This window comes from Telmatherina bonti (genome assembly GCF_933228915.1).
Source record: "Telmatherina bonti genome assembly, chromosome: 4".
NCBI classification, from domain to species: Eukaryota; Metazoa; Chordata; class Actinopteri; order Atheriniformes; family Telmatherinidae; genus Telmatherina; species Telmatherina bonti.
The window spans coordinates 8,738,440-8,753,816 of record NC_136622.1 but is presented as its reverse complement, the minus strand read 5'-3'; the positions used below and the strand labels follow the sequence as shown (position 1 = coordinate 8,753,816).

At 46.9% G+C, this 15,377-nt stretch overlaps 2 protein-coding genes across 2 annotated transcripts in view; both read left to right on the top strand.

The window, feature by feature from the left end:
- Positions 1-2,718: 2,718 nt before the first annotated feature.
- The window catches only part of LOC306755498 (6-phosphofructo-2-kinase/fructose-2,6-bisphosphatase-like), a gene marked incomplete at its 3' end in the record, with an annotated part of 158,060 nt that continues 145,401 nt past the window's right edge, over positions 2,719-15,377 (top strand). The window contains exon 1 of the mRNA XM_079239902.1: positions 2,719-2,793. The remainder of the gene's footprint in view (positions 2,794-15,377) is intronic.
- Positions 6,271-15,311, top strand: taf8 (TAF8 RNA polymerase II, TATA box binding protein (TBP)-associated factor; the record flags this gene model as incomplete). Its single annotated transcript, XM_079239713.1, has 8 exons — positions 6,271-6,318; positions 9,221-9,380; positions 9,517-9,615; positions 9,694-9,756; positions 11,065-11,189; positions 13,227-13,374; positions 13,451-13,593; positions 15,171-15,311. 8 exons carry the CDS (start codon positions 6,271-6,273, stop codon positions 15,309-15,311), a joined length of 927 nt encoding a protein of 308 aa, XP_079095839.1.

Genomic DNA, 15,377 nt, shown 5'->3' with positions numbered 1-15,377 from the left:
CACATAATGCATTCTCATCAATATTTACTAAAACCTCTTTCATTCCTTGTTATATGTTGATTATTTCCTCTTTGTTATAGTAAAACACGAAAAAAGAAAAGAGAATATAACGATAAAAAATGAACACCCTGTCTTATAAACAGTATGAAAGATTAAGTGAGATTCAGTAACACCACCTGTGTTTTGCAATACCAGCTAAAAACACTCACACACTAAGATTTATGTAACTTATTTAATGGATTGAATATTATTACAAACTCAATGTCCAGTATAATAAAAAAGACACAACATGGAATACATAATAAAATACAAAACAAAACTAGTGAACAAACAGCTTTGCAAACGTCTACAAAACTGTGGTACTGTATTAGATTAAACTTAGCATTTTTATTTCCAAATTAATTCATTTAGCATATAATAATTTCAAAAATATAAATAAAATAACATAAATAATACAGAAGTAATCTTACAAACACAAAAAAAAGAGAACACTTGTACAAAACCATCAGGTCTGACAAAAAATGCTTAGAAGCCCATTTTCTCCACTCTTCCTTTTTATACCTTGAACTCTGTCTGGATTAATCATTAACACAGAAACTCAAAAGAACTGAAAACTAAATGTGCATCTGACACCTTTAATGACCCCAAAAGGGTTTATATACCATAGACTAGGGGTAGGCAACTCCGGTCCTCGAGTGCCACAGTCCTGTAAACGTTAGGAGTTGCAACGCACCTGGCCCACATCTGACCAAACTAGCAGACTTGTGCAGAGCTTGACATCAAACTCTGCACAAGTCTGCTAATTAGCCATTGATTTGAATCAAGTGTGTTGCAGCAGGGAAACTCCTAACATTTGCAGGACTGTGGTCAATGCCGGATTATCCAATGGGCTGTATGGGCACAGGCCCAGGGGCCCATGCCTACTTGGGGCCCATGTAAGGTAAACACCAGCAGTTTGTACATAAAACAAAATGTATACAAAAGCCAGGTAGTTACACCACAGTGTCCAGTGTGTTGCTATTGGTACCATTGGCTGAGAGATGTTAGAAATGTTGTTTCAAAGTGTATCATTCACAATTTTCACAATGTTGCGGTGGGGGAGAGGGCCCCTGGAACACTCTGGGCCCAGGGACCTGTGCTCTTTTAATCCGGCCCTGACTGTGGCATTCGAGGTCCGGAGTTGCCTACCCCTGCCATAGACTGTATATACCTCGCTCTATTTCTCTAATGTATTAATGTATAAATATACGCCAATATTGCCGTCTCTAACTTATTTCTCCTTTTTCCACAGGTCTTCCCGAATAAGAGCAATTGTACATGTTGATCTGTCTTTCCTGTCCCAACCAGTTAAGGCAGATGGTTGCCCTCCCTGAGTCGGGTTTGTCCGGCGGTTTTCTTCTTGTTAAAAAGTTTTTTCTTCCCACTGTCGCCTCATGCAGCTCAGGATGGGGGATTGGATCGAAGTCATGACTCGATGCAAACAGTTGGCTTCTATTATAGGATATGTATGAATTGGTTTGAAATTATATGTAAAGTGCCCTGTGACAACATTGTTTTTTTTTGTTTTTTTTTTTGTCTTGTCCAGCATTTAGGCAAGCAGAATGATGGTCTGGATGCTGTGTTCTGCTGAGCAAGTTTTCTCTGCCAAGGGAAGCTTTATAGATATAATGATCCCCTTGACTTTCTGAATTTTTATTCTATTTCTATATTTATTTTGTATTGTTGTTTGAATTGTAGAGTTTGTACTGCTGGACCAGAGAGGACAGACGAAAGACAGAAAGAGAAAGGAGAAAAAACACCTCATAAGAAAAGTGAAAGAGATAAAGGGAGAGAAAAGGGAGAGAAAAAAAACCTAAAAAATAACCCAAAAACAAAAAGAAAGAAAACAACCTACAGATGTATACATACACACACATACAGGCACACACATACATATACACACACGTATACACACATAACATATATATATATATACACATATATACATATGTACACATATACATATACATACACATACATATACACACACACCTCTATGCACACACATACACACACATACATACGTACAAACATACACACACTTGCCAGTATTAACACATATACATACACATACAAGCCAACTTTAGATCATAGTAACTAAACTATGAATCTAAAAAGTTAAATATAAATGAGAAACAAACAGAAATGAGAAAACTAGCTGCTGTTAGTGAATAAACCTGCAGACAACTCGGTGACTGTGTCACATGCAGAACATGCAGAGTGGAACGTGTTCCGGAAAAGGTGATCATGCCAGTGTGACCCCTCCCACACAAAGGCAAGAGGCACACCAGGAGTACCCCCGAGACCCGGGCCATCGGCAGCCCCCCCCAGGCGCAGACCCCAACCGCCCCACCCCGAAGCCAGCCATGCACCGACCCAGGAGGCGGCAGAGGGGGGTCCCAGCCAGAGTCCCCCCCAGTCAGGGGGAACAGGCCCCAGCAGACCTGGACCAGCGAGGACCGGCCCCGCCGGGCACCGGCCACCCAGGGCAGACAGAGCGCGGGCGCCACGGCCCCAAGAGCCCGGAAGCAACCCCCCACCCCGCAGGCAGAGGGCCCAGCCCACACCGACGGAGGGCCGGGATCCCCAGACCGCCACCGAGCGGCAGCCAGGCCGCACCCCAGCGCACCAGCAGCGCTCCCCGAGCACCAAGACCCTCCACGCACGCACGCGCACACACACACACACACACACACACACACACACACACATACGCACACACATGCACCCACCCACCTACCCCCACCCACACGCATCCACACTTCCTCCTTAAGCACACCCTATCCACCCATTCTCTTACACACGCTCAAACTCACACTCTCCTACCCCCGTTCTTTATACTCACTGTGAACTTCAGTCAGCAGTCTCGGAGGCAAACATCATGGGAAGCACACAGAAGAGGCAAACAACTGGACATATAGTTGTCAACCTTTATTTTCCATACTCAAAGAACCAACCTGACTGATTAAAACTGCCTGCTTATATAACCAAGCTTAACTGGACCATACCATTCCCCCAGGTTCCCAAAACAGCTATATACACAGAAAACACAAAGATATTTACATTAACATTTTAACAAAAACTATACATATATTTACATAGCTCTAACCACCCCAACAATCATACTTAAATTATCCAGCCCCTGATTAACCCCACTCTAAAAATCCATTCTCCACAAAATCCACCTTCATTTACTCCACTGCTTCAGTTCCCTCCCCCCCGGAATCATTAAAAGGCGCCTGAACACCTGTGGTGTCTTTTCTCCATTACTCAGTCCTGGAAAGCAGAGACAATCAGAGGTAAGTAAAACATCAGTTTTCTTGCACATCCTTCAGGAGCCCCAAATCCACTTTACCCATTACTCCAGTCTTATCTTTACAGGGATGCCTAATATGGATGACTCCAGGTTTCTTCACCCAAACACCATGAACCAATAAAACAATACAATAAACTCTGTGTACTCATTTTACTACTTGTCTTACCAGTATAAAACATATTAAACCAATTTAACCAGTTACCAAAATGTTTGCTGTCGTTAATCCATAAACCATAGTAGAGTCACAACATCTCATTGTGACACTCACACACCCCCTCACACACACATCCCTGCTCCCTCTATAATCACCCATTCTTCCATACACGCATACCCCACTCTACACACACACATACCTCCCTACACCCCTCTATCCACATTCACACTCCTCATTGTACACCCACCCCATCACTCCCCCATACCACCAACATAACCCCACATACACACCCCCACCCATCTGCATACACCCCCCCTTCCTCCTATCCCAGCGGCCACCCACTTTCCTAAATTCTTTCACCCTGATCCCCCCCCCCTCTACCCTAACATTTATTCACCACTTCATCCATTGGCTCGTGCACGCCCTCATCTTTCTTTCCCAACGTGTCCCCTGTGAGATACCCCCGGGGGAGCAGGGGATAGGAGGGCCCCGATCAGGGCCCCACAACTACCCCCCACCCCCGTCAACACCCCCCCACCACCCCACACATGCAGCCGATCCAGCACCACCCAGGGGCAGCAGCAGTCCCACCCCCGCCAGGCCAGCCCAGACCCAGGCCCCCTGAACAGCACCACTCCCCCGCCCAAACTCCTCCGGCACAGCCCCGGAAATAGGGGCGTGGCAGGACCCCATTGTCACCCCCTCCCTCCCAGCTTATGAATGATTGTGAAGTGTGTGTTGTTTGCAATTAAAATTGGGAAGAAGTAACCACATCATGTTGGGAGCGGGACCACCAAAGCAGCCCCGCCCACCGCACACTGCATGGCCCGCCCCCCAAAATATGTCCATGTGTTGTCAGTGTGTGTTTTTTGTGTTATGCTGACTAAGTGTAATTAAAACTGGGAGGTGAACCGATGCTGGGTGCAGCGATCGAGACCACCTTGATGGCCTCTCTCACCATCTAGATCAACGTGTCCACCTCCCAACGCCCTGCCTGTGTGTGGTGGAAGAAGGGAAGGAGGGGGGGTCCGGGGATTTAGGTCCCGAGGGAAGCGCGCCTCCCTCAAGAAGATGAGCCACCTGCGGCACGAGGCACGTCCCCCATTCCCGGGGCCCCCGAAGGCCAGGACAGGCCAAGGGCAGCTGCCCCAACAACCAGGGCCCTCAGCAACACCAACAAAGGAGCCGCCACCGGCCCCAGAAGGCACCAACGAACCACATGCAAAAGTGGGGGGGGGGGCAAGGAAGAGGAGGGGCGGGAGAAGGAGAGACAGACCAAGGGCCCACCGCCCCCACACCCCCAGGAGACGCCCCCACCCAGAGACACGTTGTATTCCCTCCTCCTTTACACACCAACACATTCACACCCCCTCACCATTAGCCTGGTATACACACACTTCTACACACAGACACACCTACAGACCCACACATACATCTATACACATACACACCCATTCTAACAGATACACGGCCAAAAGTTTAGTCCACCTCCAAAACCCTACATCCCACTCACCCCCCTGCCCACCACAAAACACCCCTTCCCATTCTACCTACCCTAGAACAAACTACCACAACTCCCCACTTCTCTCACTGAAGTCCTACCCCCTTCATAATCATGACCCTTCACCCCCCTATACACCTACATAAACATGCACCCCCCCACTCCCCCCTACACACGGGCCACTACCCCCATACACATGCATCTCAATACTCCTCTATATACACACCCCTATCTCCCATGCATTTAACACCAGATTATCCACACACATGCCCTTACCCCCTCCCACACACACACACACACCACCCACTCCCTCATCCACAACCCCAACCCCCAACACAATCATGTACTATCACACTCCCCAAAACCTCCACCCCCACACCTACATGCCCTAACACACTCCCCCTGACACACAACCCTACCCCCCACAAACTCATGCTCCACTACACTCCCCATAAACCCCCCACATATAAACCACCACACACCTCCTACACTCCACACACTCATGTACTATCACAGTCCCCTAAACCTCCACCCCAACACCCCTCACACACTCCCGCATACACACACCCCTCACCCCCTATACCTTCATGTACCACTACAATCCTCTATACACACCCCGCATATACACCACCGCACTCCCTCATACGTACCCCACCTACACCCCACACACTCATGTACTTTCGGACTCCCCTAAACCCCCACACATACATGCCTCAACACACTCCCACATACACGCACCCCTACCCCCCATACATTCATTTACCACTACACTCCTCCATACACACCCCATATATACACAGGCACCCCCCCATCCTCAACTATCTTGGGTCCGGGTCCCTCTGCCGGGCACCAGGGCACGGACCCGCCCCCACTGCAGCGGCAGGTCCAGGTCAGCCCAACCCCCCCCCCACGGCAGGGCCGACCCCCCCATCCCCGAGAAGCAGGGGACAGCCCCGGGCACCGGAGCCCAGGACCCGCACCCAGCCCACCCCGCAGCGGCTGTGACAACATTGTTGTGAAGTGGCGCTATACAAATAAAGTTGAACTGAATACGTTCCTCAACCGGGGTGTTGTATCACAGACGGCCACCAGAGGGCTCTCATCAACACGAGTGGTGATTAAAACATCCGACCAGATGCGGAAGTGATGTCATTTCTCTGCACCGTGTTTACTAACGGCGGCTAAACACCCATCGGTCAAATCAAGCAGTTTTCATTCTAAATCGCTTTAAGTCAGAGAAAGAAACAGAGAGAAGTGCAGATGGCGGACCCTGCCGTGGCGTCAGGAGGGCCGCTGAATTCCGGCGGGGTAAGGAGTTAGTTTTACGGTCTCAGCATCCTGAAAGCATCCCGGTGCTTCAGCTAGCACTTCCAGCAGGCTGGGTGAAATAAAACTTAAAAACATTTAAAAAACATAAAACTTACATTTCTGTCTATTAACTTCTGACTTATAATGTTGATACAAGAACCAACTGGAATTAATATTAAGTCCAGTTTTCCTGAAAAACTGATCTGTTGAAGCCGCCGTGATGGATGTAAAGTTACTGCAAGAAAATACTAAACATAACTAAAAAAAAAACTCTGCTAAATGTTTTTCTATTTACATAAACCAAGAATGAAAAGTTAAAATTTGTCCAGATTTAGTACAATTGTAAATATAACGACACTGAGGTTATCTTCCGGGTCTAATAATAATCACTTTAATTATAATTGTAATACATCGCTTCAGTACTAAATCAGCTGATTTCACTGCTTTTTGCAAACCTGCTCAAAAGCTACAACATTTTTCCAGACTTTTATCGGAAATGAGTCATTTAATCTGCACAGATACTCTGAGTACAGATCAGTCTAAGTCACAGGTGGAAAACTCCAGTCCTCCAGGGCTGGAAACCTGCAGGTTTTTGTTGTCTCCATGCTCAAACACACTTGACCAGAAATTTATAAATAAGTTGACAAGAAGCCACTGCAGGGATCTCCAATCCTGGTCCTCGAGGACCGCTGTCCTGCAGGTTTTTCGAGTGTCCCTGCTGCAACACACTTGATTCAAATCAATGTGTATTTATCAGACATGTGCAGAGCTTGTTTGAGTCAGGCGTGTTCCAGCAAGGACACTTGGAAAACCTGCAGCACACCGTTCCTCGAGGACTAGGGTTAGGGATCCCTGAGCCACTGGATCCATTTGATTTAAATCAGCTGTGTTGGTAAAGGGAAACAACAAATCCCTGCTGGATACCGGCCCTTGATGACTGGAGTTTGACACCCCTGAGTGATCAGTCAGTTTCCAACATGGTGCAGAGATGATCACCTCTGCTTGAACATAAACAAAACACATCATATCGTTGTTTAATCAGGTGTTGGGTACAGAAGCATCAGTGCCAGACTCTGAACAAACTGTTCAAGAAGTTCTGGTTCTGTGCTGGGGATAACTGGAGCTACTGGAGCTGCATCCTCTACGCATCACAGTGTGTTCAATGTGAGGCGTCGTCAAGTCCAATGCAAAACAGAAAACTGGACGCTATCATTCCTACAAGCAGACAACACCCTCCATTACAAAGCACTCCTTTTTTCAAATTAACTAATTAATTAATTGTTATTGCTATTAGTTAGAAAATAAATAAATGAATAAAAATTACTTTATTATTGTCATTTTCCTCTGTGAGAACATACTCATGAAATGTTTTAAGCTTTAACCCTTCTACAGAGGATATAAAGATATTACTACGTTGTTTCTGATGGGTGAAACCTGTTTTCCGTTTATAAAAACTGACCTCGTTCTGAATTAATGATGTTTGAAAAGTGAAACTACGTCAAAAAGCTTTTAGACTTTTTCACGTTTCTGTCTGTATGATGTAAAACTCCATCCTTCCATCCATCCATCTGTCCGTCCATCCATCCAACCACCTATCCATCTATCCACCCAACTACCTATCCATCCATCCATCCATCCATCCGTCCAATCTTCCATCCAACCACATATCCGTTCGTCCGTCCATCCATCCATCCAACCACCTATCAATCCATCCATCTATCCATCCAACCAACTACCTGTCCATCCATCCGTCCATCCATCCATCCAACCACCTATCCATCCGTCCGTCCACCCTTCCGCCCAACCACCTGTCCATCCATCCATTAATCTATCCATCAATCCACACAACCACCTGTCCGTCCGTACATCCATCCATCCAACCATTCGTCCATCCATCCAGCCATCCAACCACCTATCCATCCATCCAGCCACCCTTCCATCCATCCACCTATCCATCCGTCCATCCATCCATCCGTCCATCCAGCCATCCAACCACCTATCCATCCATCCATCCAACCACCTGTCCATCCATCCACCCTTCCGTCCGTCCATCCACCCACACACCCTGAGGCATTCCCAGGTCAGACAGGAAATGTAGTCCATCCATTGTATCCCGGCTGTTTTCCTGAGGTTAACTTCCTGGTTACGTGCCTGGAACATCTGAACCAAATGGTCGAACCACTTTATATGGTTCGTCTTCATGTGGAGGAGCAGCTGCTCCAATCTGAGTCCCTCTGGGATGACTCAGATTCACCACCTCATTCTTTTGGTCATTACCCACAGCTAGTGACCACAGGCGAGGGTAGGAGCGTAGATTGACCGCCCAAATTCTTGACTACGACAGACCAATGCAGAGTTCACGTCACCGTAGAGGCTCCACTGATCCTGTTAATCTGATTAATTGTAATATTACGTTAGTTAAACATCCGCATCATTTAACCCAGGTACTGAACAAAGCTGCTGGTTATCCTGCATATGATGAAACGTTGGATGTTTTTTATGTCCTGCTTTACAGGCTGCTGAGTTCTCCTCCACAATGAAACCAAGCAACTAAATCCAACCAGGATGATTTAATCTGTTAGTTTACAGGAAATGATTCTTCCTCTGCCCAACTTTCCATTAAAACACAGAAGGAAAACACAAACGTAGCACATAGCTGCCTTTGTTTTCCTTCCTGATCTAATGAGATGCTTCACACTTGAACCTACAATCTGAAGATCTGCACGATGAATGAATTTAGTGAGTAATTGTGAAATGAAGTGTCCATGACATCAGGAATGGTGAAGTGGAAGCTGACTTCAGCGTCGTCTTTCCACTGTAACTGTCAGAAAGCTGAAAACCTGATGCAAAAGGTGACTTTGTGATTGAGAGATGGCGTTTCATCAGCTGTCCTGTCTTTCAGCGTGGCGCTGCAGCCAAAGCAGCGTCCAGCCCGGTGGAGAACTACCAGCTGGCTCGCCGCCGCACGCTGCAGGTGGTTGTGAGCGCGCTGCTCACCGAGAGCGGCTTCGAAAGCGCGGAGAAGGCAGCAGTGGAGACGCTTACAGAGATGATGCAGAGCTGTGTGTACAAACCTCCATCTTCCTTCCTCACGAAGCGAAGACGTCTGAAACATTTCCAGTGTGTTAAACTACAGCTGGTCTGTTCATTGGTTGCAAATAAACACTATTTTCTCTGTTTTTCTCGTTTGTTTTAAAGATATCAGTGAAATAGGTCGATGTGCTAAAGCGTATTGTGAGCACACGGCCAGGAGCGTCCCGACCCTGTCAGACACGGTGGTGACGCTCATTGAGATGGGTAAGACCACTAAAATACCAGCATGTGGCTTTTTCCCAGTAAAACTCTGAGATTTTAAACGTTTCTGTGTCTCTGAAGGTTTCAACGTGGACACCTTGCCTGTGTACGCCAAACGGTCTCAGAGGATGGTCATCACTGCCCGTAAGCAGAAAATCTCCTTTCTAGCTGTGTCCAGCGCGGATTAGAAAAAAATGATGCTGAAAGTTTTTTATACATAAACTGGTTTAGTTGTTAAAACTCTGCAAAAACACAAGATATCAGTCATATATGTGAGCAACAGACTCAGACTGTGATTTCCCAAGTCCGGTCCTCGAGATCTCCCCAAGTCCTGCATGTGATCCGGCTCTGCAGAGACCTGCATGTGATCCGGTTTTGCAGAGACCTGCTAACGAGCTCTTCACTTGATTCAGGTTTGTTGGAGCAGGGTTGCATCTAAAAGTTGCAGGGTAGTGGATCTAAAGCATCAGACTTGGGCAGCCCTGAATTAAATCATCAGTTTCTGAGGAGCGGTAGTTTGTAAAGCTGGATTTATACTTGTGCAGGATCTGCGTAAGCCAGTGGAGTCCCAAGTCGTTCCTGAAGGCCACCGCCCCTGCAGAGTTTCAGAGTATCTCTGCTTCAACACAGCTGATACGAACAGCCAACCTGTACAGAGGCTTTATTGGAGTCAGGTGTGTTTGAGGAGGGATACATGGAAAACCTGCAGGATTGTGGCCATCGAGGACCAGACCTGGACACTCCTGGCAGAAGGTCTATTTACAGAATCACCATCGCATCCTCCACACAGGTCCCTAGGTTCCAGACCCAACGTGCACCTGTTTGCAGCGTGGAAGTCCCTTGTGATTGGTCGGTTTGTGATCACCTGTAAGTCCCTTGCGATTGGTCGGTTACCTGTCTCTGGATTTTTGCAGCTTCTTGCTGAGTTTGTGTTGAAACACGGCAGGAGCGCTGCGATGGACCGGCGACCTGTCCAGGGTGTACCTGCCTTTCATCCAGTGACTGCTGGGAGATGCTCCAGCATCTGTGTGAACCTTAACTGGACCGAGCCAGGGGTCGCCGCCTGGAGGGCGACCATCCTGCAGGTGTCAGTGTTTCCCTGCCACAATACATTGGTTGTCGTCGTCTGCACCTGCCTGTTAATGAGCCATTGATTTGGGTCAGGTGTGTTGCAGCAGGGAAACACTGAAACCAGCAGGATGGTAGATCTCGAGGACTGGAGTTGGAGACTCCTGGACTAAACTTTAATACGACACGTTAACTCAATGCTGCGGTGCGAGAGCACGTTTACCCAGCATCAGCAACACGCCACGCCGACACCGTACGAGTATAAAACCAGCTCAACCCCCGGGTGAACTGTGAAGGATAGATCTGCAGATGTTCGCCAGGCGTTTATATCTGGACCGGGATGTTTACTGTCTGGCTTCTCATGTTTGTAAATGTGGGTTTCAGCTCCCGTCACCAACGCGCCCATGACGCCTAAATCGCTGTCAGCTGGACAGAAGCGCACGCATCCGCCTCACATTCCCAGCTACTTCCCAGAGTTCCCAGACCCCCACACCTACATCAAAACACCAGTGAGTAGAAACCTCTGTTGTCAGAAACATGCAGTCAGGATGTTCACATCCAGTTCCTGTCCTCCCAGTTTAGCAGCACAGGAGGGAAACTGGTGTTCTCTTTCTGACTCCGCCTCCTTTTACTTTGTTATTTTTCTAGTTGTCTCGACACAGATCCAACCAGATGGTTTAACTGGTCTCTAATGGGATCAGATAACTGATGTGTGTGTATGAGTACACACATCACATTTTCATGTTGTGCGTAAATAAAGTAAAACCAGTAATAAAATGTTCCAGTAAAGTTTCAGAAAGTTCCAACTTTTATAAATGGTTTTGTTTTCTTCTGGAAACAAAAGTCTGATGCTTTTCTTCAGGGTTTCACTTGTTTCTGTGTTTAAAACTGTGGGTTCATTCTGCAGCATGACGTGACGAGTCAGAAGACGCAGATGATGTTCTACGTTCTGTCCGTTTACTTCTAGAGAAACGTGCATGCCGTCCGTCTGTCTGGTTTTTTTTGGTACCAGAATATAAGAGAGAGTTTGTTCCACTGAACCAGGTAGAAACTATTTCTACAAGCTCACTCTTTAGAATTTATCCAAGTTTGTTCGGATTGTTTTGCAGGAAAAAAAACAGGTTTTCTACACATGAATTGATGTACATGTATGTGGAGGGAGAAAACTTCCGACGTGTGGTCGGGAAAAGTTGGTGTCATCAGGTGTCATTTTAACGAGATAAAACCAACTTTAGTCATAAAGCACTTTCCGACAGCTGCTGCTGCTGAACATAAGATAAGAAACATATTAAAACATAAAATATCAAACAAGTAAAAACAATAAAAGCAAACTGGTTCTGGGTAAAATACCAGTGAAAATGGGTGGGTCTTAAGAAGGGATTTAAAACTGAAGCCTGTCTGACCTGCAGTGGAAAAGAGTTCTACAGAACTGGTCCCACCACAGAAAAGATGAAACATAACATGAAACAGTAACATGAAAATGGCTGCAGGCCACCCCTCCAGCAGACAGACTGGACTGATACTGTGACGAACACCATGGGAAGGATGACGTTTTTGCAGTTTTGGGAAAACGGATTATGTTTGTGACCAGGAGAGAATAAACCATCGCTGATGAACAGGTCGTATCTTCACCAGTAGAATGTTTGCATGTGTAGAGGATTGACCGTGTTCTCTACGTTTTCCTGCATGTCGTGTTCTGTTAATGTTGCTTCTATAATAACAACATATAAAAGAATTTATGTAAGTAGGTCAGGAAGGAAATAAATGTCTGTGGAGTGAAGAGAAATGCCCCCCCAGGGGTGCACATGATGGATGGATCAGGGTGGATTTGGGATTGTTTACGTAAATAGACATAAACGTTTTCGGACGGTAAAAATATCAACAAAGTTCAGAAACAAACATTTCTGACTTTTACAGCCTCCTTTGCTTCGTTCCGGTAGTCGCCTTGAACAGGGGCGCCGCCAGGAATTTGGGGCCCTATGAAACACAATGGACCCCACCACTTGATCGCAGATTTTAGATTTTTGTTTTTGCTTCAAGCTGATAAAAAAAAAAAAAGGTTCTCATGGGAATAAGAAAGATCTAGGTCTGTGTTTAACCATTTATAGGGCAAGTGACTATTTTTGATCACTTTGTTTCCTTTCATATTCAGCATGAAACTATATTTTTTGTTGATGTAACAACAGAATGGAGGTCTTGGTTCATACCAGAAGGACAATTTTAGGTTAAAATTTCTAATTTGAAGGTATTTCATTAAGTGCCCTGTAAAGGGTTAAATCACAGTGCATACATCTAACTAGGTTTTTAATATAAATGGTTTATCAGTTTATATTACTGCTATATTTTATTACAACCTTTGAAAAACTTATTTATTATTTTTAATGATTTTCTTACATAGTTTGTGCATCTTTTGGGGCCCCTATCAAGTCGTGAGGCCCTTAGAATCTTCCTAACGCCCCCACCACCCCCCTATGGCGCCTCTGGCCTTGAACAACGGATGATAATCTGGATGAAACACTCAGAGAGGTGTGTTTTCCTTCATGCAGACGTTCAGGGAGCCGGTGTCGGAATACCAGGTGGTCCGAGAGAAGGCGGCGACCCAAAGGAGAGACGTGGAGCGAGCCCTCACGCGATTCATGGCCAAGACCGGAGAAACTCAGAGCCTCTTCAAAGACGACGTCACCGCCTTCCCACGTGAGTCATCCTGACAGAGAAACCTCCGTCCAAGTTCAGCTACATCGCCGCTTCCTTAACACCATGCTTCTGTTAGTGATCGCAGCACGGCCGAGCGTCATCCCCTACCTGAGCGCCCTCTTACCCTCGGAGCTGGAACTGCAGAGCCTGGAGGAAACGGACTCGTCTGAGCAGGACGACCAGACGGACAGCGAGAACGCAGCAGGAAACATCATCACGGTGAGTCCGACACCGGCGTTTCACTTCTGATTAACACGATAAAAGTCCTGAGTTACTTCCTTCCTGCGTCATTCTCATCAGCCAAAAGCTTTTCTCACGACGTAAACAAATAAATCGCTCAATAAAATCTAATCGTAGAGATCTCAGAACGTCCCGACCTGCGCGTGCCGCCGTCCTTTCCTTCCGTTTAAATCCCAACTAAATCTGCTGGTTATGAACATTTGGTTCGGTACAAACATGAGGAATGTGTGTCTCAGTGTTCGGATCTGATCCAGCAGTGAACGGAAGCAGTTTTGGGGGAAGTTTTTATTCTCAGTTATTAACTGGAATTTGTCGACATTCCAGCTTCTGCTGGTCGGATACAAACATGCAGAAACGCCAACAAGTTTCTATTCATAACGGTAGAAATCAGATCATCCAGCCTCAGTATTACACAGGATTATATTCATCCATCCATCCGTCTATTTATCCATCCGTCCCTCCCTCCATCCATCCGTCTATTTATCCATCCGGCCCTCCCTCCATCCATCCGTCTATTTATCCATCCGGCCCTCCCTCCATCCATCCTTCTGTCCATCCATCCATCTGTCCGTCCATCCATCCATCCTTCTGTCCATCCTGACATCCATCCATCTGTCCATCCTGACATCCATCCATCTGTCTATTTATCCATCCGGCCCTCCCTCCATCCATCCTTCTGTCCGTCCGTCTGTCCATCCATCCATCCTTCTGTCCGTCCGTCTGTCCATCCATCCATCCTTCTGTCCGTCCGTCCCTCCATCCATCCTTCTGTCCGTCCGTCCCTCCATCCATCCTTCTGTCCGTCCGTCCCTCCATCCATCCTTCTGTCCGTCCGTCCCTCCATCCATCCTTCTGTCCGTCCGTCCCTCCATCCATCCTTCTGTCCGTCCGTCCCTCCATCCATCCTTCTGTCCGTCCGTCCCTCCATCCATCCTTCTGTCCGTCCGTCCCTCCATCCATCCTTCTGTCCGTCTGTCCCTCCATCCATCCTTCTGTCCGTCTGTCCCTCCATCCATCCTTCTGTCCGTCTGTCCGTCCATCCATCCTTCTGTCCGTCCATCCATCCATCCATCCATCCTTCTGTCCGTCTGTCCCTCCATCCATCCTTCTGTCCGTCCGTCCATCCATCCATCCATCCTTCTGTCCGTCCATCCATCCAGCCTGCCTCCCTCAGCTTTGTCTCTTCCAACTCAAAATGAGATTTCATGTAAAGTTTTCCAGATACTTTCTTTTGGACACAACTTCTCCCAAAACATGTTGGTATTGCTTGATATTGGTGTCAGAAATGAAGAGTTGGATAAAGTCTGTAAATCTGCATATATGGAACTTGATAAGGACAGTGGATGGTGCAGGCAGGATACAGACTTTCTGCTTATTGTTTGTTTTTGACGTGATGTTTCCACAGAACGGACTCTGCGTGTTTCTGTCACATGACCTCTGTTTAGATGTTGTAGTCGTTGGTTTAATGTGATTCATACATTTTGTAGGTTTTTAAGTTCACTCGGCTTCTTGAAGTAGCGTTATGGTAACTTTTTGGTTCTGTTTGGGTGGTTCAGGACGATCCAGGTGCTGACAAGGAGAACTCCATGCTTCCTCCCAGCGGCGTCGTTCCCTCGTCCAAAGCCAGCGAGGAGAATGTGATTGACAACCCGTACCTCCGGCCGGTCAAAAAGCCCAAAGTGAGGAGGAAGAAATGAGTCCGGACCTGCTGGAGCCAACAGACTTGTGTTTACCTCACCGGTTGGTGCTAGACTCCACAGAGA